The sequence below is a fragment of the Macrosteles quadrilineatus genome, unplaced genomic scaffold, assembly GCF_028750875.1.
Source record: "Macrosteles quadrilineatus isolate MER2022 unplaced genomic scaffold, UCM_ALF_1.0 Scaffold_7__1_contigs__length_78375512, whole genome shotgun sequence".
NCBI classification, from domain to species: Eukaryota; Metazoa; Arthropoda; class Insecta; order Hemiptera; family Cicadellidae; genus Macrosteles; species Macrosteles quadrilineatus.
In genome coordinates this window covers 3,624,414-3,650,881 of record NW_026542600.1, presented here as the reverse complement: position 1 = coordinate 3,650,881, position 26,468 = coordinate 3,624,414, and the positions used below count along the sequence as shown (strand labels likewise).

At 39.8% G+C, this 26,468-nt stretch overlaps 2 protein-coding genes across 2 annotated transcripts in view; one reads left to right on the top strand and one right to left on the bottom strand.

Moving 5' to 3' along the window:
• Positions 1–26,468, top strand: part of LOC128997751 (flotillin-2) — a 309,529-nt gene that overhangs the window by 155,134 nt on the left and 127,927 nt on the right. The window lies entirely within an intron of this gene.
• Positions 8,259–25,655, bottom strand: LOC128997749 (glucose dehydrogenase [FAD, quinone]-like). Its single transcript, XM_054423405.1, has 3 exons — positions 25,607–25,655; positions 14,597–14,773; positions 8,259–11,443 (listed from the first exon to the last, which is right to left on the bottom strand). Exons 2-3 carry the CDS (start codon positions 14,750–14,752, stop codon positions 9,719–9,721), a joined length of 1,881 nt encoding a protein of 626 aa, XP_054279380.1. The 5' UTR covers positions 14,753–14,773; positions 25,607–25,655; the 3' UTR covers positions 8,259–9,718.

Genomic DNA, 26,468 nt, shown 5'->3' with positions numbered 1-26,468 from the left:
GTGACCGTTGCTGAGTGCGCCTGCGCTGAGCCTGAGCAGTAGAGCGGTACCAGGTGGGGAGCTTTCTCCGTTATTACGCAACGCAACGGTTCATACGTAGGCTGCACGGTGCAGCAAGTGACATAACTTATGGCTCACACTGTATATTTCCTGTCATTAGTCCTCATTGACATGCGTCTCACTTCGCCTAGGGAGGGTATGTAGTCCGAACGTGATAGTCCTCTGTCACAGTAATGTGGGCTACCTTTTGGAGCTTGGGTATTTCTGAAACAAAATGTTTGCAAAACTTACAACAGGCAGAAAATTATCGCGTCTATTCAAAAATATACCACTATCCTTGCATGATGTGGTGTGGCGTTTAGAATAGGTTAGGTAAAGTTGGTTCATTTTAGTATGTTAATGACAAACAAGGTATGCCTACCATTTACATTATATGCGCTGTTCTAAACATATGAAATAAGAGGACACGAATACGAATTGACCCTCACAGCCTTTTTATGGAGAAACAGTATTTCATGGCATGCAGAGGAGTGTTTAGAGCACTATCCCGTACGTCACAACGGCTATGGATAAGGCATGGTATATGGTTATCAGATAAGTCTTAGTGATTTCATCTCAGAGATTCCTTAGTAAATAGATAGTTCTAGATAACCTAACACATACCTTATCAATGTGGTTGGACCAGTTCAACCTAGAGTCCAGCCAAAACCCAAGCAGCTTAACGGCTTCCTCATGATCAGCCCTCAATTTGAGGGAGCACATAAATGATTAAGTCTTTTCTTCGTTTATTTTGAAGCGACTCGCAGCAAACAAGAACATGGCCTCAACAAGTAATCTGTTTCTCTCAACAGGGTAGTGTCTTTCCCTCTGGTCACCATGATGGTGCATGGTTGGTGTCATCTGCTAAAAGGAGGGTGCAGCCGTTCAGCCAAAATTCATTTATCGTTATGCTAAACAAATGGGACGTAACACCGAACCTTGAGGATCGCCATTGGGGATACCTTGGACATTTGAGGAGATTCCATTCACTGACACCAGTTGCCTACGATTTTCTAAATAGTTGCAGGGAGCACAACACTGGACCGTCAATGTCATATTTTTTTCAGTAACCCTAGAAGGATGTTATGGAAAACAACATCAAACGCCTTACTCAGATCACATAACCTCAGCATGTCAGAGTAATTACACTCGAAGGCATCTGAGATGAGGTCAGTCAGATTCATTAGGGTTGTAGTAGTTGAGCGCCCGCTTCGAACGCCGTGCTGGGCGCATCCTAGAGCAAGTTGTTTCCATCAAAATATTCAATCAGCTGCCTCTTCATTACAGTCTCAAGTACCTTACAAAATACAGGCAAGAAAGATATGGGGCGGTAGTTTGACGGATCTGAGGGAAATCCCTTTTTTTTAATCGAAATTCATAATTTATACATTTTACACATTAATAATCAAGACCGACACTAAAAAAATTTTCCCTCATGAAGGTTTATATCGTATGCCTCTATTTTACATACGACAATGGCATCCCAAGCCACTAGAACCCCCGAGGTATGAAGCACCAGCCAGCCGAGTCACCTGTCCTACATCACGTAGGCCTACACGGCAGGGTCTACCTTACCTACGTCTGCCGTCTGCCGCTTTCTCCCAACCCCCTATTGCACAACAGTTGCCTAATCTTGTCGCGTGTCCACTACACCAAGGACATTCTCCCATACAATGTATAGGATTCAGGCTGTCTGAAGCGTAGATTCAATTTGATTTACTATTTACTACTCGCTACTCGGGGCGGCTCAAAATGACTGGGATGAAGCGTGCAGGAATGGACATTGACAATGTAAAATCCATCAGGAGCAAGCGCCCCGACAATCCTTTTATCCATTCCGATGGTTGGATTAGGGATTGTGAGTAAATTGTACATAAGCCGATTAGGATACTCAACGGAGATTCTAGGTCTACTGTTGATAGTTGTATTAGTGACTGGTTGAGTATTTTTACGAAAATATAGGAACAAACATTTATTTCGTTATATCAATTTTTAATGTCCTTTGATAATTTCAGTCACACCTTGTAAATAAAACGCGTTTTAAGAATGGAATATTATGTATTTTCCGAGTTTTCCATAATTATTTTTAATGACTATACGTTTCAATTTAAAGTATATCACATTATTTTGCAATATTGTTGTTTACGAATTTGTATATACCGAATAAAAAAAATGAAACTCCCCTAACATTCGTATAATTTAAATTTAATGAGTGTTTTGTAAAAAGTGTCTTGTCTTACGTACTACAGTAAGTTACTGGGCATGGGTCAGTTCCAACACACCGGTTACGTGCCCAATACACGTGCCCAGTGCCCAGTAAGGCGGTCGTTTATATAACAATGCGTGGTGTACAGCATTATAATATATGGGGCAATTCTTACAGACTGTTACCTCGTTATTTGTGGTCTTGGTTCATATTAGACTAATAACCCATTGGTTTAGATATGTGATAATACCATTACCGGGTTATCAGATGAGATTTTTCTATATATCGAAGAACTCACTTTAATAAAATAAACACCAGAAATGCATCGTACAGTTTTAATTGGAAAGAAGTTTAATAATTGGTTCATGCATTTCCTCAATTTACTGTTAAGTAATTTGCCATCGTACCTCTGTTCTTGAAGAGCGATCCCGCTATATATTCTCGCTTATATTCTTTTTTCTATTGTTAGGTTAGGTTATGTTAAAATAGGTTAGGTTAGGTTATGCTTTTCAAAATTCATTGGTGATTGGTGTGATTTGAACCTGCAACGAGGGCTGAAGATTTGTCTCTGTGCAGTCCAAAACGAATGTTTTTACATCTCAAAGTGTAACATACGTATCACATTACCAGTGTTTTACTAAGTTTTTTAGTGAATAGTCTTAGTAATAGGTTCAGATAATAGTTTCCAGATAATAGTAGTCATCTGATTGAAACCTGTCATGAGTGTATAGCTATGTAGAGTTATTGTAAGTTCTTCAAATTATAATCGATTCATTAGGTCAGTCATGCTCGGGTTGTAAAAAAACATTTTAACACTTCAATTCCTCATAGAACACTCAAGTATTTAGATGAAGATGAACGATAAGAGCGACGAAGGTATTTCAAATGAGATTCCTTTATATTAGACGTAATAGTAATATACGAATAGTCATTTCACCACCCCAAAAGCCCCGATTCATCAACAAGCTTACTTTTGATGTAGAAACTATGTTTTTTTTGTCCTAAGACGCTAGGCACGAGCCCGGGATTGTTTCTCACATTACTTCAGGCTAGACCTAGGGGCTGCGGCATTATCACTAATATAAAATCCATTGGTGATTTGGCGGGATTTGAACCCGGGACCTCAGGCACCGAAGTCCCGCGCTCTAATCACTAGAACAGCTCGCTCTCCCATTTTTTGTGACTTAGCAATACTTAATATCGCTTCTCGGCCTTTTGGTTAAAATCAAAGAGTAGAAACTATGTTAGAAAAAGTAGGAAGTAAATTATATTTCCCTTAAGTGTGTCCATTATGTTGGATGGGGATGCAACAATAGAACGCGTCTGACCTAGAAACGAATTATTTACAAGTGGAGTACTAGAGAGGGTACATTGAAACATTGTAACTGACCAAAACTACTCTGTTACTCTATTTAACCTTTGGGACCTTCAAATATCATCGACAATGATATTTCCGGTTACGAAACATCGTCGAGAAAAACCGCACGATAATAATACAACACAACACAGCTACTACCCCACTACGTAGTCCTACACTCGTCATATAGGCTACGCCCTTATTATAGACTAACGTAATACACACCTTGGGCCACGAACCACATTATTATTACTGACCGGTCCGTCTGGTGGTCAACTTAGGAATTCCTTCTGAAGAATTAAGTAACGGAGGCAGCATTCAGGTGGTGTGGTCAGTGTTATATCATCTGGTAACACAGGTCCCGTGTCCTTGCAGCTTTCGGCCTTCGTCCTACTGGAGAAAGTGTCTTCTCGTAGTCGTTCGGTTGTTGATTGCTACATTTCGACAGGACCAAACCTGTCTCAAGAAAATACAGTACCTCAACATGTATAAGCTTGATAGTAGTTATAGTGTGGTAAAATTAGTTTCGTTATTGAGTTACAGGCCTTATTAAATGATGTATGCTCGTATGGTTAATGCAACAGCTGATACAACCAAAACAACAAACAGCTGATAGTACGAACAGCTGATTTTGTTTGGTCAGTAACAAAGCTACACATATCATCTCACTCCATTCTACATCCTATGAAAGTGAAAAACAGGTGAACCCAAATAGCGAGGGTATCGACGATTATACTTTTTATCAATTTACGCTTCTCTATAAAGGTTAAATTATATCAACGTCCCGGCTGAAAGTTAGGGGATGTACTTTGCTTGCGTTACAAAATAATTTTCTTATTGAGGTTCTTGTGTGTGATGGACTTAATAAGCTTTTTGAAAACAATGTTTGACGCGGAAATTAAAATGTTTTTATTCAGGAGTATTGTGTACTTAATTTTCGTATAACTTATTTTATTATTTTCAAATATATCAGGTGAGCTGTATATGTATTTTACTATCTACTTTAGTGTACCATGTTAATGAATTTGTATCCCTAAAATCTACAGATTAAGATTCTGTACATCCACTATGTTTTGTAAATATATTCACGATTTGCATTGTAGTATTTTATGACGATATGTTGCCTTATAGCTTGATTATAATGGGTGTCCCCCCAAAAAAACTTAACAACTTTGTCGTAGTGTAAATATTTTATTAACAGGCTTACACAAATTTTAATTAGCACACATATATAATTTTTTTCTGAATATGTGTGTGATTTAAAAATTCAACATGGCTTCCATTGTTGGCAAAAGACATTCAATACGGTTGTCTAACTCTGACCACACTCCATGTCGCATTTCATCAGTGATGTTGTTGAAGGTGGCATTGACTCTCAATCTCAATTCGAACATTGGGGGCTTTCGACTTGGTCTTTGACAAAACCCCAGACGAATGTTTTTGTTTCATTGTACCATTCAACACACTGAGCTTTCTCTGGCACGTTCATGGTGTGATGTTTGACTTATTGCAGGTTATGTTTTGAAGTTTAAAGCTTTGAGTGACAACATTGATACAGCTGATACATGCAAATCATGTTGAAAAAACTGTATGAGTTCCTCTATCATATGGTAATTTATAAAACGATCTATGGGTGCCTAAATAGATTATGCTTCAAATCACACCCTATAGCTTAAATGGCATCCTTGATCAATAATGAAACTTCAGTAAGGTGTATTGTTAAATAAAATATTAGAGACATACATACTTATTTCTATTTTGTAATTTCTTTTACCTATAAGTTACAATGTCTTGTTTTTTAAATCGTTTTGAACTATAAATTTAACACCTCCAGTAAAGAGTAAATGGTTTGCGAAACAATAAGTGAAAGTGCAAGTTTGTTGTCGCATTGTTTTCCTTGTAAAGATCGTAAACAAGAAAATGATTCTGAAAGGCGGGCCAATGGGTTTGGCGGGCCTTTTTTCATTGTTACACAACCGTCTCTGTTTGGTAACTTGTATTTGGTTGCAACTAAAAATTACTCAATCTGAAATTTTGAACATCGAACCACAAGCCTTAGTTTTTGCAAACTCTAGACAGTAAATCCAAATAAACATTATCAAATAAGAGTAAATGCAAACAAACTAAACATTATTTTCATCCACAATAGGTTTACTATAACATCATTACTACCAAGATTAGTGATGTTTTTGATAATTTCTACATATAAGACACTGCGGGCTTTAAAGTACTAATGTTTGTGACTGAAATTTAAAGCTTCCATTACAAATTAAATTATTAATGTTCAGTATGCGTTTTAGTCTGTCCTTGTTTACTTTCTCGTAAATATAGACATCAAAAATAGATTTGACAACTCTTCTTAAACTGACTATACAAACGGGAATGATCTGTCTTATATTAAGCTTTTTATCATTTTAAGACTAAACGATCCTTTTAGTGTAGGGGTCCCAGCCAATGGTCGTAAATCCAGGGGCCATATTTTACACAACCTAACCAAACAGGGCCAGAGGTGGCCGGTCTCCGTTTCCCCTTTTTTTATCGGCTACCATTTCATTGTTCAGCCTCCTTAAAGCAGAAAATTAATGTAAAAAAACAATTAATACACACAAAGATTTAAGGATGTTTATAAAAAATCAGTTTGACATTATCCAACAATGTCAAATGTTAAGCTAGTTTTGATACTTTTCATTTGACTACTTTTTAAGATATGTACAAGAGGTATAACGTATACTCAGTTAAAAATAACAAAATAAATTAATCTTATGAATTAATATTTATTATATAGGGTAACGACACGTCATTAAGACAAGTACTGTAGAAAGCATTGCTCAAGCAACAACTGGGGGACTTTTACATTTTCCCTAACCCACAAACACACAACTCAAGTAAAAGTAAATTAATTAATTCCAGATTTTATACTTCATGACTCAGAAAAACTATAAAGCACTATGAATAAATGGTACATATACGGGGCGTCCCGTTAGTGACGTAACATTCAGGAATAGGTTTGTAAAACGAAAACGAAGGATAACATTTTCCAAAAATGCGTTTTTAGCAACATGTGCAATCTTTTGGGGTTTTTAATGTTTGCTCAAAAACTATATTAGATATCTTTATGAAACTTAGTATACACTTTTATCAAGTCACAATCTATCTCAGAAAATAATCAATAATGAATATTTCTTTGTTTCAAAATGACGGTAATTTTAGCTTTTATAACTTAAATTACTAAAATACGGCTGATAAAAAATCAAGAACATTTTTATTTAGCATTTGCATTTCCCTATGAAACGACACCAAGTTTGAGAGACTGAATAACTTAGAAATCACAATTTTCGCAAGCAGATATGTTTAACAGGTTAAGTGTAAGAGAGGGCCATGTGGCCCTAACTTTGCCTGACTAAATAAATCATTTTCATTTTCATTTTTTGACGATTTGACTACTGAAGATTTGTAAATGGGGTTTCAACCCCGAAACTATAGTCATCACGACAACATATAGGTTTGATTGACGACAGGTTAGTAACCTCATTTTATGTAAATTAATCAATCCTGGAGGCAAATATTTATTGCACAAAATGGGGCGAATCCTTACTGCATGGCCTTGCTTTGCCTGACCTACACAACTAAAATTTTACTTAATAAAAGTGTATGTTAAATTTCATAAATCTTAAATAATTATTTAGGCATAAACACAACAAAATAGTGGATATTTCGCTAACGAGGATTTTTTTGAAAAATGTTATTCTTGATTTTCATTTTACAAACCTTTTCCTGAATTGTTTGTTCTTATTTACGGGACACCCTGTAAACATCTGACCTCAGTGTGAAAGACAACCCTAGTAGTTCGTAACCTGGTATATTAACCAGCTTCCCTCTACAAGTAAATCCCGAATTGGACGTTCAAATTCAGATGGTTGAGTACCCCAAAAATACAAGAAGTCTGTTCACGCTTCACAACCAAAAGTTTTACCTGTTCTGTGACAGCTTATTTGGTACTTGTCTATAACTCTGATAACTTATCAAGCATGAAGAATACACAGATTCTCTATAAATGCACACTGGACTGAGTGTTTCTTGCCCAAGACCCTACATACAAAGCGAAATCAGTTGTTATAGTGAATAGTCAATGTTGTATTGATTGTCTGATCTTAAATTCGAAATAATATTACTGTTACAATTGGGAATCATCTGAAGTCAGACTTGTGTTTAAAGGAAGACTTTGCACTAATAACCATCTTTTGAGGGATTTCACTGATTCCACTTTTAGGAATCAGCAAGAGATTCTTTCCACGATTGGGATAGACTCCCATATCTGTTGAAAGAAACAACCGAATGAAAATATTTGATTATTTGATTGTTTTATTCGATACATCGTTTGGTTAGTTAGGTTAGGTTAACCTTACCTAACCAACCAAACGATATATAGATCGATATTTTCATTCGGATGTTTGTACCAACAAATACGGAAGTCTACCCCAAGATTGTTACATTAAAATAGTGGACAATAGTATGATTAATTAAAATGTATTACAGCATAAGTCTACTTGTTATTATTATTATTATTATTATTTTGCAACTGTAAACTAGCAAGTTTTTCAGTTCAATTTAATAGGTGGATTTGGATAGAATAATAAAACGCTATTATTACAAATATTTTCATATGTACATAATGTATAAAACTTATAAATACAAAGTGTGTAAATAAGTACAAAATACAACCTTGGTAGCGAACAGTCTGAATGGTGAGCAAATAACATCACTTTTGAGCAGCTGGAGCACTTTAGATAGAATTGTCAACTCTCTGCATTACTTTCCATAGTAATTTAACCTTGACTCATGATTGCAGTTGATTTTCCGTACAAATATCTCAATGTCAAAACACACCCGAGCAGGGGAATCTTACTGTAACCAGTTTCAATGTCCAGCAATAATCGATTAAGTTAAAATTGCAAACCGTTTCATTCCCATGACTTTTTATCCAGACAAATAGGGTGAAAAGTTATGGTAGAATTTCCTCTAAATCTTAACACAAGTATGAAGGTTAGTAACACACACGGCATGATGATCACAGAAGTAGTAATACACCGTCATTTGCCTCTCAATTCCCCGTGGTGGAACTGATTGTTGTGTTTAATGGGTTGTTAAAATCATTCAATTGGGTTTCTCTTATTGCTCTGTGGCGATTTTCTAATTAATTCATTTTTCAATTGTTGCCGAAGTTGTGTTGGCAGCACATCGCATCTTTACAGTATGGACTATATAACATATGTACAATATTTACCAAATTAACAACCGCGTGAAAGTACTAACATGGGGGGAAATTAAGTTTTTGTACTTAGACTCAAATAAATCTTCGAGTTTTCATTTGAATAATAAAAATGAACTAATCTGATTGAGCGTTTAGGTTAAATATATTAACAATCTATATGAGCACAAGTAGAATTGCAGTAGTCTAAAAGCAATAAATACTTTTAAGAGCAGCTAAAAGCGTTATGCTATTCATGTAACCTTACGTCTTAGCAGAAACATTTCAATTTTATGAACTTGAATGAACTACAAGTACTTTCGTTGAGAGAATGTTGCACATTCAACCGAATTTTGTGGACGATCATATCATGATTTATTTTATTGTTATACAGGTTGTTTAGTATAAAATATCTGGGTTTTAATGCTTTATACTTTATACAAATTTAATTAGATATGAGTAGTAGGCAAATAGTCATTGTTTGATCTGACACATTGCGTTTGTACCTTCAGAGGTTGGTTAAAGTGTAAATGTGTGCCTATACTACCAGGGCACCGCTCGGTGTGAAGGAACATGTAATGCAACAACTACTCCCAAGTCCCTGGTCGACATTCTGGGAGAACTATTTTGCAATTGTCATGCGCGCCTTGTTACAACGGGAAAACAAAACTTTGAGTTCAATTATATACCTACAAGTTAAATTAAAACTCAAATTTTACCAGTATAAAGCATTGAAACACCGATTTAAAAAAACACCCTGTACTTCATGGAGTTGTCAATCACAAATTTCAATGGCATTACAGTTATAGAATGACACAGTCCTGGAAAGTCATCCGCCCCATCGCAATATTGAAGTAGTTGTCATCTGTCACAGGAAGCCCCAGTCTTCCTTGATCATGTCAGCTCCCTTCTCCCCGATCATGATGGTCGGCGCGTTGGGGTTACCACTGACGATCTCCGGCATGATGGAGGCATCAATCACCCGGAGCCCCTTGACGCCGTGGACCCTAAGTCTCGGGTCGACGACGGCGTCTGGGTCATTGGAGGGTCCCATCTTGCAGGTGCCCGTAGGGTGGTATATGGTGAACGTGAAGTGCCTCAGGGCGCACTCCCAGTACTCGTCAGAGTCGAACGCGTGTTTGCGACACCCCGGCATCTTGGTCAGCAGCGGCCTGGAGCCGTACTTCTGGAAGGCGCGGGTCGCAGACACGTTCAGCGCTATCCGGATACCTTCTATCAGAGTGTCTACGTCTTCTCGATGTGTGAAGTAGTTGGGTTCTATCACCGGATGTATCATAGGGTTTCTACTTTTCAATTTGACGTAGCCGCTGCTCTTCGGCCTCAGTAGGAGCGGCAGGATGGTCCACGTCTCTGCGTCTACCAGAGGTTTGTACATGGTGTTGTAGACGCGGTCGCGTAGATTGAGGATGCGACGGATCTGCTCGCCGCCGTCGGAGTTGATGGAGCTCGGCGCGAAGTGGAACTGTATGTCCGGCCACAGACCCGAACTGTCCGCGTACTTGGTGTTGACGAACGCGAGGCCTTCCACACCACCGAGAGACGTCATCGGACCTCGCTCGTTGATGATGTAGTCCAACGCGACGGACAGAGTCTGATATCGGGACTTCTTGAAGGTGACGGGGTCGTCGATGAGGAAGGTGAGACCTCCCAGTCCGATGTGGTCCTGGAGGTGATGTCCCACCTTGAGGTCGCGGACTACTGGGATGTCGTGTTGTGCCAGGTCATCAGCAGGTCCTACTCCAGACAACATCAGTATCTGCGGCGACCCTATCGCCCCCGACGACAGAATCACCTCCTTCCTCGCCTTCACCGTGTGTACACGTCCCTCTCGCACGAAGCGCACACCGGTCGCCATCGGCTCGTCGTCACGAGCGTTGTCGAACATCACCTGAGTGGCCTGGCTGTGCATGCTGATGTGAAGGTTCTTCCTCAACCGTATCGGCCTGAGGAACGCCTTGGAAGTGCTGCAGCGAGAACCTCTTCTGATGGTACCTTGGGCGATCATGAATCCCGTCTGTTCTTCTCCGTTGATATCTCGGTTCAGATAGCCCAGCTCTTCTCCGGCCTTGACGAACGCTACGGCTAATGGAGTTCTCCAAGGAGACTCTTGCACGGTGAGATAACCTCCTCGACTGTGGTACGGCGTCTTAGTCAGGTAAGGGTTACGGTTGTCTTCAGACTTCTTGAAGTACGGAAGAACGTCGTCGTAGCTCCAGCCGGGGTTGCCTAGAGCGGCCCATTGGTCGTAGTCTCTCTTGTTCCCTCGGACGTAGATCATGGCGTTGAGAACGCTGGAGCCGCCCAGTACCTTGCCTCTGGGCCAGAAGCAGCGGTCGCCGTTCATAGCGAGACAGTAGGATGTCTCGGGGGGCGGAGGCGAGGTCCGGTACTGCCAGTCCAGGTTGGTCAGTTGTAGATACCCAGCCAGGGAAGGTACGTCGGATATCTCAGTTTCGTCTCCCCCGGCCTCTATCAGCAACACAGTCCAGTTGCGTACCTCGGACAGACGGTTGGCGACCACCGCGCCCGCAGACCCAGCGCCGACCACGATGAAGTCGTACTCCGGCAGCACCTGCAATTTAATTCTCCGTTAATCATCGTTACAGATTACGAGGGTATGAATTTAAAACTCGACAATGTTATTTTATGATTAGTAATGTTTTGTTCATAATGTACGATGAGAAATGTAGGCTACGGTAAACTAGGATAGGAAGCGATGTTATATACACTTGGGATCGTGACCGGCATTCTTACAACTGCGAGGTTCCTACTCTGTGATTGACCCATGAGAATTGCTTCGATTGTCTGCGATTATACTTGTAACCACTACCTATCGGAGCTTGACTTCATCTCTATCAAAGATTTGAAATGTTAGAGGTTGTAGAATGGTTTATAGGCTACTATGTTTTATGATGTGTGATTTTAGGATTTGATTGATCTTTTTGATTGTATTCTCTTATGTAATGACTGTCTACACCAAAAGGCTATTGACTAAATTTATAATTTATAAATATTAATTCAATTAAGATATAATATTACTAATAATATTCTGTATAATATTTCAACTCAAATATTCCTGCTATGAAGGCTCAATATAGTCGAAGTACAATAAGTACATCCGGTATTTTAAAAAAATAGTAAAAAAAAAATAGTACAAAGTTGTTTGCGTCCTTTTTAAAATGGTTAAATTAATATCAAACCAATTTAAAACTGTGGTCACTATACAAACATAATTTGGTATCCAAGCGATTATTACAATACAGATTTTTCTTCAAATTAATGCGACATTCGTTGGCTATATATATTTTTTACGAAATACATGGTCAAAAGGTTGATAAATATATAAAAAAATATAATCAGGCCTACTATTTATTACGTTATTACCGTAAGAGCGAGAAATAAAGTTCTGTTTCGCCCGTGTTGGTAGGCCTGCCCACAGCGGGACATATCTGTTGTGCGGTTGGTATTCTGCAAGATGCAGGCGGTTCGTCGCAATAATATATTACATTTAATCTTAGTATATAACCTTGTAATATTTTTCTTCATCCAAAATCTTACAATGTATTTTATATTTGCAATCATAATATCCTTTTTAGTGTTGTAAAAAATTAAAGTTATGAGTTTTGTTAATTTGTGAATTGTTTAACAGAGAGTTTATCTCAATAAATTAACATAGACATTTAACCTTTAGCTTAAAGGGCTAGTAATTGTATACGTTTAAGCTTTGGTGTAACAGCCCACTCTTAAATAACTATGATGATTAATCCCAAACGCGTGTTTATATTTTTATCCCTAATTTTAGTCCCTCGATGCCTTTTATTCAGTGTAACCTTGGTAACCGTTTTAGTAAATTTCCTACACAAGGAATAAGCTATATTAACCTATTTCTCATGTTAACCTAGCTAATTTACCTCCCCTCTCCCCGATAAAAAAATTATATCTAACTACAATAATTATACAGTGTGATTGAATAGTCCCGAAACAGTGTAATATATTTTATACTTTTATGGATAAAGGAATGAAACTTGGTTAATCAATTATTGCCATAAATGTGTACTCTTTTAAGCTGTTATTGCTTTTTTATCCATAAGGGGGGTGGCCTACGAGGATTCAGACATTCGTAAATAGCAGCATAGGTCGAATTTGGTATTAAATTAAAGATCTCCGTAGGTAAAACACAATGCCACAGACCCGAACTCAATGGACAGTGGAGTAAAAAATGACAGCTGTTCAAAGATTCCTTGAATTTGGAAGGGATATTATACTGTGGGGCGCCCTCTAGAAGAATATCATTAACTTATGCATAGGTCGATATGCAAATCACAATTATAATACCATGCCCCAAAATTGAGCTCAAATTAACAGCTGGGTAAAAAAATGGCAGCCGTTCTAAGATTCAAAATGGCATATTAAAGAAATATTTTAACGGCTACCATTTTTTGAATACCGGACAATTTTGGACACGGACAATTGGGGACACCTCTTAAAAGCGGACAATTGCGGACACTGACAAGGGTTTGACATGTCTCTAAAAATATATCACTACCGGACAACTGCGGACACACATGTTCTGGAAAGAATTTGATTTCCACCAAAAGAACAGATACATACATGATATATGATTTAAGACTGATTTCCATCACACTTTTCGCACTAAACTAACCTAACCTAACATAAAAAAGATATATTACATCGTTCCCGGACTTTTCAATCACACAGTATAATAATAACATTAATCCCTAGTGTCCGCAATTGTCCGCTTTTAAGAGGTGTCCCCAATTGTCCGTGTCAGCAACTGTCCGGACACCCTTTTTTTACTTGCTTGTCCGTTTGAGTTCGGGTTTGTAATTAAAAAAATATATATATTACACCGTTCCCGGACTTTTCAATCACACTGTATAATAACATGAGATGACTCAGCAGAACTGTCAGCTCTGCCGGTTTGCCTGTTAAATTAAATCCTTTTTAATAATTCATTTCATTTCAGCAGAACTATCCCATGGCTAACCTTTAATTGAGAATTGAACAATCTTTCACACTATAAGTTGAAATCATACCAAGATGTATTTAGTAATTACTTATTAAATTGGAGTTTATCAAACGCATTCGTACTTGGATTTAGATTCTATATTTCATTAGTGAATTTATGAGGCTCACAGCTTTGTCTCATAACAACACATTTTACATTATCAGTGCCTTGAAAATTTACTGACTTTGTAAAATGTGAAAAATTAATGATAAGAAAATATCTTTGAAAAGCCATTTGACGTTTGAGGGTTGTAGTTTAGCAATAGATTTTGCACAATCAGTGTAGTTCTACATCCTTTGGCGGATATGTTTTATGATATTGTAAATCTTTTTTATTTTCAGGTAAGAGAACGGAGTGGGAAGTTCATGACGACTGTGTAAAGTGAGTGTGATTCTTGTGTAATGTGAATAGGTTAAACTGTTTAATACAGAGAACTGTTATATCGAAAAGTGTTGCTTTCCACAAACTGTATATAATTGAAGTTATCGTAGTAGCACATTAAATCAATTACCTGTACCTAACCAACAAATCCTAGAGTAGTCATAAACGAGTTCATACATACACAAGAAAGGATTCCACCCTAAAATAGTACTAAAATACTGTTATCGATTTTCTTCTTCAAGCAAATCCAACTCAATGATTTGTTGCTCAATAATTTTCTAAACAGGTACAACCAGTATTTATTGCTCAACAAACCTGTTTCGTATCGATCGGTCTAGACTCCGGGTCCACAGCACTGTACCGGAAAAACGTGAGGCCCATGACGAAGAGGGGGATGAGCCCAAGACCCAACAGACCCGAGCCACTGACCAAGGAGCCCAGCGAGGGCAGAGCCGGTGGCATAGGCGGCATCCCTCATCACCTTGACTCTACCTGTGGACACATCAGTAACCTGTAGTCAATGATGGTGTATAGCAGCGCCGGTGGCATAGGCGGCATCCCTCATCACCTTGACTCTACCTGTGGACACATCAGCAACCTGTAGTCAATGATGGTGTATAGCAGCGCCGGTGGCATAGGCGGCATCCCTCATCACCTTGACTCTACCTGTGGACACATCAGTAATCTGTAGTCAATGATGGTGTATAGCAGCGCCGGTGGCATAGGCGGCATCCCTCATCACCTTGACTCTACCTGTGGACACATCAGCAACCTGTAGTCAATGATGGTATATGGCAGAGCCGGTGGCATAGGCGGCATCCCTCATCACCTTGACTCTACCTGTGGACACATCAGCAACCTGTAGTCAATGATGGTATATGGCAGCGCCGGTGGCATAGGCGGCATCCCTCATCACCTTGACTCTACCTGTGGACACAGCAGCAATCTGTAGTCAATGACGGTGTATAGCAGCGCCGGTGGCATAGGCGGCATCCCTCATCACCTTGACTCTACCTGTGGACACAGCAGCAATCTGTAGTCAATGATGGTGTATAGCAGCGCCGGTGGCATAGGCGGCATCCCTCATCACCTTGACTCTACCTGTGGACACATCAGCAACCTGTAGTCAATGATGGTGTATAGCAGCGCCGGTGGCATAGGCGGCATCCCTCATCACCTTGACTCTACCTGTGGACACAGCAGCAATCTGTAGTCAATGATGGTGTATAGCAGCGCCGGTGGCATAGGCGGCATCCCTCATCACCTTGACTCTACCTGTGGACACATCAGCAACCTGTAGTCAATGAAGGTGTATAGCAGCGCCGGTGCATAGGCGGCATCCCTCATCACCTTGACTCTACCTGTGGACACATCAGCAACCCGTAGTCAATGATGGTATATGGCAGCGCCGGTGGCATAGGCGGCATCTTCATCACCTTGACTCTACCTGTGGACACAACCGTAATCTGTAGTCAATGATGGTATATGGCAGCGCCGGTGGCCTAGGCGGCATCCCTCATCATCTTGACTCTACCTGTGGACACATCAGCAACCCGTAGTCAATGATGATATATGGCAGCGCCGGTGGCATAGGCGGCATCCCTCATCACCTTAACTCTACCTGTGGACACATCAGCAACCTGTAGTCAATGATGGTATATGGCAGCGCCGGTGGCATAGGCGGCATCCCTCATCACCTTGACTCTACCTGTGGACACATCAGCAACCTGTAGTCAATGATGGTATATGGCAGAGCCGGTGGCATAGGCGGCATCCCTCATCACCTTGACTCTACCTGTGGACACATCAGCAATCTGTAGTCAATGATGGTATATGGCAGCGCCGGTGGCATAGGCGGCATCCCTCATCACCTTGACTCTACCTGTGGACACATCAGCAATCTGTAGTCAATGATGGTATATGGCAGAGCCGGTGGCATAGGCGGCATCCCTCATCACCTTGACTCTACCTGTGGACACATCAGCAACCTGTAGTCAATGATGGTATATGGCAGAGCTGGTGACTTAGGCGGCATCCCTCATCACCTTGACTCTACCTGTGGACACATCAGTAATCTGTAGTCAATGGTGGTAGATGGCAGCGCCGGTGGCATAGGCGGCATCCCTCATCACCTTGACTCTACCTGTGGACACATCAGCAATCTGTAGTCAATGATGGTATATGGCAGCGCCGGTGGCATAGGCGGCATCCCTCATCACCTTGACTCTACCTGTGGACACATCAGCAACCTGTAGTCAATGATGGTATATGGCAGAGCCGGTGGCATAGGCGGCATCCCTCATCACCTTGACTCTACCTGTGGACACATCAGCAACCTGTAGTCAATGATGTTAGATGGCAGCGCCGGTGGCATAGGCGGCATCCCTCATCACCTTGACTCTACCTGTGGACACATCAGTAATCTGTAGTCAATGATGGTAGATGGCAGCGCAGGTGGCATAGGCGGCATCCCTCATCACCTTGACTCTACCTGTGGAGACATCAGCAATCTGTAGTCAATGACGGTATATGGCAGCGCCGGTGGCATAGGCGGCATCCCTCATCACCTTGACTCTACCTGTGGACACATCAGCAATCTGTAGTCAATGATGGTATATGGCAGAGCTGGTGGCATAGGCGGCATCCCTCATCACCTTGACTCTACCTGTGGACACATCAGCAATCTGTAGTCAATGATGGTATATGGCAGAGCTGGTGGCATAGGCGGCATCCCTCATCACCTTGACTCTACCTGTGGACACATCAGCAATCTGTAGTCAATGATGGTAGATGGCAGAGCTGGTGGCATAGGCGGCATCCCTCATCACCTTGACTCTACCTGTGGACACATCAGCAATCTGTAGTCAATGATGGTATATGGCAGAGCCGGTGGCATAGGCGGCATCCCTCATCACCTTGACTCTACCTGTGGACACAGCAGCAATATGTAGTCAATGATGGTATATGGCAGAGCTGGTGGCATAGGCGGCATCCCTCATCACCTTGACTCTACCTGTGGACACATCAGCAATCTGTAGTCAATGACGGTATATGGCAGCGCCGGTGGCATAGGCGGCATCCCTCATCACCTTGACTCTACCTGTGGACACAACAGTAATCTGTAGTCAATGATGGTAGATGGCAGCGCCGGTGGCATAGGCGGCATCCCTCATCACCTTGACTCTACCTGTGGACACAACAGTAATCTGTAGTCAATGATGGTAGATGGCAGCGCCGGTGGCATAGGCGGCATCCCTCATCACCTTGACTCTACCTGTGGACACAACAGTAATCTGTAGTCAATGATGGTAGATGGTAGCGCCGGTGGCATAGGCGGCATCCCTCATCACCTTGACTCTACCTGTGGACACATCAGTAATCTGTAGTCAATGATGGTAGATGGCAGCGCCGGTGGCATAGGCGGCATCCCTGATCACCTTGACTCTACCTGTGGACACATCAGCAATCTGTAGTCAATGATGGTATATGGCAGCGCCGGTGGCATAGGCGGCATCCCTCATCACCTTGACTCTACCTGTGGACACATCAGCAATCTGTAGTCAATGACGGTATATGGCAGCGCCGGTGGCATAGGCGGCATACCTCATCACCTTGACTCTACCTGTGGACACAACCGTAATCTGTAGTCAATGATGGTAGATGGCAGAGCTGGTGGCATAGGCGGCATCCCTCATCACCTTGACTCTACCTGTGGACACAACAGTAATCTGTAGTCAATGATGGTATATGGCAGCGCTGGTGGCATAGGCGGCATCCCTCATCACCTTGACTCTACCTGTGGACACAGCAACAATCTGTAGTCAATGATGGTAGATGGCAGAGCTGGTGGCATAGGCGGCATCCCTCATCACCTTGACTCTTCCTGTGGACACAACCGTAATCTGTAGTCAATGATGGTAGATGGCAGAGCTGGTGGCATAGGCGGCATCCCTCATCACCTTGACTCTTCCTGTGGACACAACCGTAATCTGTAGTCAATGATGGTAGATGGCAGAGCTGGTGGCATAGGCGGCATCCCTCATCACCTTGACTCTTCCTGTGGACACAACCGTAATCTGTAGTCAATGATGGTAGATGGCAGAGCTGGTGGCATAGGCGGCATCCCTCATCACCTTGACTCTACCTGTGGACACATCAGCAACCTGTAGTCAATGATGGTATATGGCAGCGCCGGTGGCATAGGCGGCATCCCTCATCACCTTGACTCTACCTGTGGATACATCAGTAATCTGTAGTCAATGACGGTATATGGCAGAGCCGGTGGCATAGGCGGCATCCCTCATCACCTTGACTCTACCTGTGGACACATCAGCAATCTGTAGTCAATGATGGTATATGGCAGAGCCGGTGGCATAGGCGGCATCCCTCATCACCTTGACTCTACCTGTGGACACATCAGCAATCTGTAGTCAATGATGGTATATGGCAGCGCCGGTGGCATAGGCGGCATCCCTCATCACCTTGACTCTACCTGTGGACACATCAGCAACCTGTAGTCAATGATGGTATATGGCAGCGCCGGTGGCATAGTCCGTCCTAATAAGCAAATTATAAAACTTGAAGGTACATTCCATCCACAGAATAATACATATTCAACCTGTATAGAAGTGAAGTGCCCGAGTAGCAACCACAACCAAGGAGAACGGAAGACCATTGCTATGCGGGACGGCAACAGAATTGCAATAGCTTTTATCGGTTTTGTGTTTAGAATCCTACATAATCGCTGTACGAGCCAACAAGGATATGGCGCAGGTGGAATAAAGGTGTTTTCTAGGAGCGGTCTGCATTGTGTATGGCCATTGGTGGAGAATATTCTTGAATTTCGAAAAAAATTGTCCTACCGGAAGAAAATCTTTTTGAAAATAGATTCATCTTAGGCTCAGAACCACTAGTTAGTGGCATTTCACGTGTTTAAAGTTATCGGGTAGAATATTACACGCTGGAATCCAAGACCTCTGGAACATAACTCCTTTATTATAATTTTTATATCACAGTACCAGGGGACCGAGCTATGCTCAGGTAAAATCATTAGTATATCTGAGAGCAGTATTTAGTCAATGTAAATTATCCAAATCTGTAGTCTATCGGTTATCTGAGGTAATCGTCTATTGTAGTTGATACTTGATGAACACAGTAATAAATATTTAAGAGACCCTAAGACCATTTTAACACAAAGAAAGGTAAAGCCTGTAAAAGAGTATTAGGGTGTTTTAGCTATGAAGTATGTCCTAAAGCAAGGCAAAGCCTACCACTTGTGGTATAACAGTGTATTAGCTGTCGAGTGAGTAATTCTGTGTTGAAATGTCTGTTGAGCAATTGTAGTAATTATTTTACTTGAACAGGTAAAGCTTTCTCGCAATCGCAGACCGCTCTCCTAGTTTTATGGATATGTTGAACAGTATTCTGGACTGTAGGTTATGTTAGGTTAGGTTAGGTTAGGTAGTGGTGACTGGTGATGAGGTCGTAATAGACAATGACTACTGGCAGACTTCATCACATTGTCTGGCAGACAATTCCAGATTGTGTAATGTTTGATGGGTGTAATATGGTGTAATGGTGTAATCAAGGTGGAATAGGTTTGTGCGATCGCTGATGATGAAAGGGTCAAATACACATTTCAACAGTTTGGGTCCGAGTTAAAAATATTTAAAACATGTTTTAGCGAACACACCTGAGATTTGTCAGTTTTGAAATTCACGGAAAATGACGCGTTTCATTCCCGTCCCTTGGATTTGGATCGCTGCATCCTAAAACTATTTTGGCTCATTCAGTCTAAAGTTTTCTTTATGTAGGCTAGTTTGAAGTAAGATAGCCTTTTAGAATGTAAACTAGCAGAGAACTTATCTTCTTATTACGAGGTCATTTTTATTTTATTTTCAAAACAAATTTGCTTGAACTACTATTTCCTATCTATTGTTATTTTTTATAAAACCTAATAACACATTAAAGTTTTATTTAAACTTAAATTTAGTATTCACATGCAACGCCTTAAGGCTCATTAAATATTTTAAATGATCTCCCATGACGTATATCCTATACACGTACTTAATTATTTCCAAATGTTTTTACATAATACCTTAAGGTTAATTAAAGTCTCGATCAATCTCATATTCACGTTTAACAAAACTATAAAATGCTTGTACAAAGTTTTTTTAACAGATCTTTATGATAGCCAGACAAACTAGGCCGAGCTAGATGGTCGACGATTGACCAATGATAATCTTGCGGTTGCGGCGAGTTCAATCACGTCATGTCACAATTTGGAATATTTGCAACTTGTTTTGTTCTCTGTATTAATTAAAATAATTAATGGACGAATTAAATTTGTCTAACTCTATGAAAGTAATTTGGTATGTGAATAACTACATGGAAAGATTCATTACTAATCTACTTAACAATCGAATCGCGGCACGGAGCTATCGAGAATAGGAAGAAATAAGATAAACTTTCTTTGGTGAGGCTAGTCATATCGAGAATTAAAAAAACCATTATTAATACTACATATGAACATAGTAACAACCAAATTAGCACTTAGTGCCTCCTAAGGGGGTTTAAATCTACATATTCACTAGTTATTTGAATATATTCCACGGACATTCTAATAGTTTAAAAATAGACCCTTAACGTGCCTAATTTCATTGGAATTTCATTTATTTCGGTGCTATGTTGCAGGGTGCGATAACTTTAAATCGCCCATTTCAGGCATTTTTGAAAAAAGCGTTTGGCGACAGCTGACCCCTGTTTGTAGTTGTTTAGAAATATATTGATTACAGTAGGAATTGTCGTCAGAACGGACAAAACTACAAATACAGCTGATTACTTAATGTCTGCAAACCCCAAATATATGAAAGAACGGCAAATTGTGGATCCTAAAATACGGAATATCCCGTGTGCCGCGACTAACAGCTGATTAACACGTTGGGTGCTGATGACGGGAATTCCCGCAATTGCTTAACATTGAAATAAATGCAACTTTTATGTTCAAACATGTCGATAGCACGAATAGTGTTAAACACTTTCACTGTTAATGAAGAGGAAAAGTGAATGATGTGAAGGGAAGGATGGGGCTGAGGCGACGGCGCGTGCGTCGCTGCTATCGACAACGGCCTTAAAATTAATTGTCATTCATGTTCCTACACTTGAGCAGAACAATCGACCATTATGAATGGTCTGTTAGGATTTAGATATACAGGAAAATAAAGGTTGTTTACATGAAGATAAACAGTTATTTAAATATCTGGTTAAAAAATGGTTCGCTCAATTTTTTAATATTTAATTTGACCTCGACGTTAGAAAGGTTTAGCTGTTGAAATTATATGTTTTATTTATCTATTTAATTATTTAACTATATTGCATTTTTGTGAGTTTAATTTTAAGAAAATTGCAATGTTCATTACGATTTTGACCGTTGCACCTAATAAGTTTATGTGAATTTTGTATTAACATAAAATAATTGTAAAAGCATTGTTTCAAGGTGATATATGTACTTTACCGTACTTAGGCAATGTTGTACAAATGATTGAAATACTTTAAATAGTAATAGATACGCAGACGATGAAACCATATCGATTTTGTGTAGTCTAATTGTACTGGACTTAAAATACCTCCAGGAGGAAAATAACAATCGGCAAAACGCTGCTGATATTAAAGTCAGTTTCATTAACGACAAAATTACTTTAAACGGAGAGTACTATATTCATTTTTGTCAGAAGAACCTGACGAATGCACGAAAATCACCAATCAATCAGATGTTATACACAAAAATGCACTTCTTAAGTTGTGTATTAGAATTATTACAAACAAGATTAATGCTCTAAATAGTCACTGGAGATTGGTATATGTTTTACACAGTAAAATCACTGTCCGCCGCTGAACAAACGGTCAGTAACCATTGAGGTGACGTCTTGTTTGACAAATGACCAGCCTGGACGTTCAGTAGTTCAGTTATAGTGGCAAGTGACAAGCTAGTTAGTACAGTCGTTAGGTTAGGTTAGGTTAGGGTCCGCCGCTGAACAAACGGTCAGCAACCATTGAGGTGACGTCTTGTTTGACAAATGTCCAGCCTGGACGTTCAGTAGTTCAGTTATAGTGGCAAGTGACAAGCTAGTTAGTACAGTCGTTAGGTTAGGTTAGGTTAGGGTCCGCCGCTGAACAAACGGTCAGTAACCATTGAGGTGACGTCTTGTTTGACAAACGTCCAGCCTGGACGTTCAGTAGTTCAGTTATAGTGGCAAGTGACAAGCTAGTTAGTACAGTCGTTAGGTTAGGTTAGGTTAGGGTTCGCCGCTGAACAAACGGTCAGCAACCATTGAGGTGACGTCTTGTTTGACAAATGTCCAGCCTGGACGTTCAGTAGTTCAGTTATAGTGGCAAGTGACAAGCTAGTTAGTACAGTCGTTAGGTTAGGTTAGGTTGGGGTCCGCCGCTGAACAAACGGTCAGTAACCATTGAGGTGACGTCTTGTTTGACAAACGTCCAGCCTGGACGTTCAGTAGTTCAGTTATAGTGGCAAGTGACAAGCTAGTTAGTACAGTCGTTAGGTTAGGTTAGGTTAGGGTTCGCCGCTGAACAAACGGTCAGCAACCATTGAGGTGACGTCTTGTTTGACAAATGTCCAGCCTGGACGTTCAGTAGTTCAGTTATAGTGGCAAGTGACAAGCTAGTTAGTACAGTCGTTAGGTTAGGTTAGGTTAGGGTCCGCCGCTGAACAAACGGTCAGCAACCATTGAGGTGACGTCTTGTTTGACAAATGTCCAGCCTGGACGTTCAGTAGTTCAGTTATAGTGGCAAGTGACAAGCTAGTTAGTACAGTCGTTAGGCTTCTGTACAATGATTCTCTAACGAACACCTCAACACCAATAACTACTGCACAGCTCCGACACTTTGTCGCTCCGAAAATGCGTTACTTCGAAATATTAGCTACTGCATTACTCCGAAACTGGTCACTCCGTAAATGCGTTATTTTATTTTTAGTATAGTTTATTTGAGTTGACGGTTTGGTAATTTTTTAGTTATGTTCAACCCATTTCTAATAATATTTTTGTTTCCCTAACTATATCAATAAAAAATGTTAAGCAATTTGGATATTCCGGTTTTGAATACGACCAAAATTGTTGCGCTGAGTTCGTGTCAATCAAATAATCATGTAAAATGTCTTGCTCCCGGGATTGATTATTTAAGCTAAGTAAATCACAAAACAATGATTGCGTACATTATTTACGTTTTAAAATTGCCCACCAAACTATTTAAATCTTGTTTCGTTACTGTATGCAAACAGTTGTTACCGTTATTTATAAGTAACTTGTATTACTCTGCCAACACACCAATCTACTCAAATTCGTTACATTAGCCTATTTTTAGTTGAAGGGAAAATGTTTTAAGTTATTTGAGTGAAACAAGCAATATGAGAAGATAATAATAACACATTTTACGACAAAATGATATTTTTACCAATCGGGACTATTTTCTCCCGCTAAATTGGTGGACGAATTTTAATGTCAGATACGTACTACTGATTCTTTATCGCCCATGGAAATACTTCTTTACGACTTCAGTGTATGTATTGAAACCCGCCGTTATCGCTACACTATGACTAACAGAATTTTTATTTTGTGGAAACCATCCAGTCACGAATACTACAAATGCATGTCAAAACGAAGAACAGCTTAAACTTCATAGAGTATTTTTTTTACAACATATAATGTTATCATTTGGGGGATGGTTGAATACAAAAACACTATTTGATATTTTTTTTAATTTTTTACTTTGAGCGTTTTTAATAGTGCTTGGAAGGTGAAACATTTCATTCCGTAGTAGAATGAATGTATCCTAGGTTTTAATTGTTCAAAAACTTGGCCCTGCTTAGGAGTCTAGATATTAACGTTGATTTTACATTAAACATAAAGCAGAATTTTTAATCCGTGCATTCCCTGCCGTGCATTGTTGAAAATAACGTAAACGCAAACATGAGTGGACACAAGGTGACCCAACACATTGCATGTCCGAAGTGTAACAAGTTAGTGAGTCGTTAGCTAACATTTGGATTACTAGAAAGTTATTTGTTATGTTGTGTGAGCGCATCACTATGTGATGCAACGGCGGCCATGACGCTGGCTGGCGTAATGGTTAAGTTGTTATCACCATCGGAAGTACTGTGCAACTTTCCTTACTCTTGTAGTGCAATCTGACGATATTACTCTATGCGTTGTTAGTATCACTCTATGTACTAGTGGTACTATTTTATACACCATCGAGATTACCTTAGCCCAATGATAAAAATATACGTCCGATTCCTTAGTGTGAAAATGATCGTTGATGTATCACCGATTTTGTCGGATAGCCTGCTTCAACTTTTTAACCTAGCCAAACGAAACTTCAACTTCATGTAATATTTAACTATTGAAGTATTATAAATTAAGGATTAAAGTAAAATGGAAACAGTGGCGAGATCTATGAAATGATTATTTGACTATGTTCTTTAATCATTATATTTACAGCCTTACAGCTGGTCCGTGTAGGAGACTTCTTCCTCAATGTTCTCAAGTCAATACTCTCTGTACACTCTGTATAATGGGTGGGTTTAATCTGTTCTGTTATATGTTTTGTTTTGTTTCCGTACGAATAACACTGTATGAACTATTTTGATTTACTATGGTAAGAGATTGGTTCACCAAGGCGGTCGGCCACTAATCGTTTAACATTGATGAAACTGAACGCAACTTCATAATACCCACATCAAGTTAAACTTACTGTGTAGGGTACTAAATGTTTACAACAACTTCCTGATGGTATAAATCATATTTAACAGATGAACCTAGAAGAGGACACTTAAAAGTACAGGTAATTTGACTAGGGAAACATGTGAGTCATTAAGACCCAAACATTTGATTAGAACGATTATTAAATTTTTGATGGTTGCAGCAATAAAGAGGTTAGGGGCAGGGGAAGTCTTTGATTCATCAAACAGGGTATCGTAAAATAATTTCTTAATGTTTCTATGAATGTTTCATGAATGAGTTTAAAGGATATGAAATGTCTTTATAAACTGGTTGAGAGGACAACAACTTTTACTGTTTTATAATATTCTTGGTAACTTTAATCTCGGCTAGACGTTTAGCTGGAAATATTTATGATACTGTTATTACATGCTTTACCATTACATACGAATTGGAGGCTTTCCCCTAGATTTTGAGTTTAAACTAAATATGAGTTCCAGCTCTTGTGCTAGTTTTTCCTACACCTATTTTTGATTTATTCCTCGCATTCATCCCATGGTCTACAGTTATCTAACCAGAGTGTACTTACTATGTTCTCATGAGCAGCACCGACTGTACCCATCATGTCCTGATCCTTCAGTCAGAAGAACACCACTGAACTCAACACTTTCACTCAAGGCCACCCCACTCCAGCGACTCCTTCGACTCTGCTTTCGTTTTCATCGTCAACCTCAACGGCTCAACCTCCCATCAAGACTTTTCTAAAGCCTTTTGTGTCTGCCAAATTACCCTCTTAGGGACGCCTGACTAAAGGGTGACCGCTTGAATAATAATCTTGTCAATTTCTAGAGCTCCCAAATACTTCGCAGATTCTCACGCGCCTGAAGAAATTAGGATTAACTTTCTGGAGGGTATATAATGTCACTTGCCTTGGAGGAAGTTGTTGAAACGAGGAATTTCTGAGCAATAATAATTTTGACATGTGCAATGTTACGCTAAAAACTTTACTCAACAACATTGTTTGAACTATTTTAGATAGTTGTGAATATCATTCAAGCGGTAAATATGAACTACTAATTACTAACTACCAATTAATTAATTACTACTAATTAGATGTTTACTAATTGTTTAAGTTACTGTAAACCTATTACAATATATGTATTTTGTATTTAAATTTGAAAGTCTTAACGAGATTTTGGAAGTAACAGCCATGAATAACAAAGACTTTCCTCATTTGCAAAAAGCTAATTAAGTTCAAGAGCTTTTCAAGTCGGTATTGTTGTTTATATAATAATATTGCTTTTCATTTTTGTTGTGTGCTGTTTAAAAATGTACCTTTTGCTTACTCTTATTTGTTTCTAGAGATACGATAGCTGTAAAATAAACACGTTCTTAAAATGATTCAAGGTCAATCAATCGGGGATGTGAGATACTATCCCCGGAAAACCACC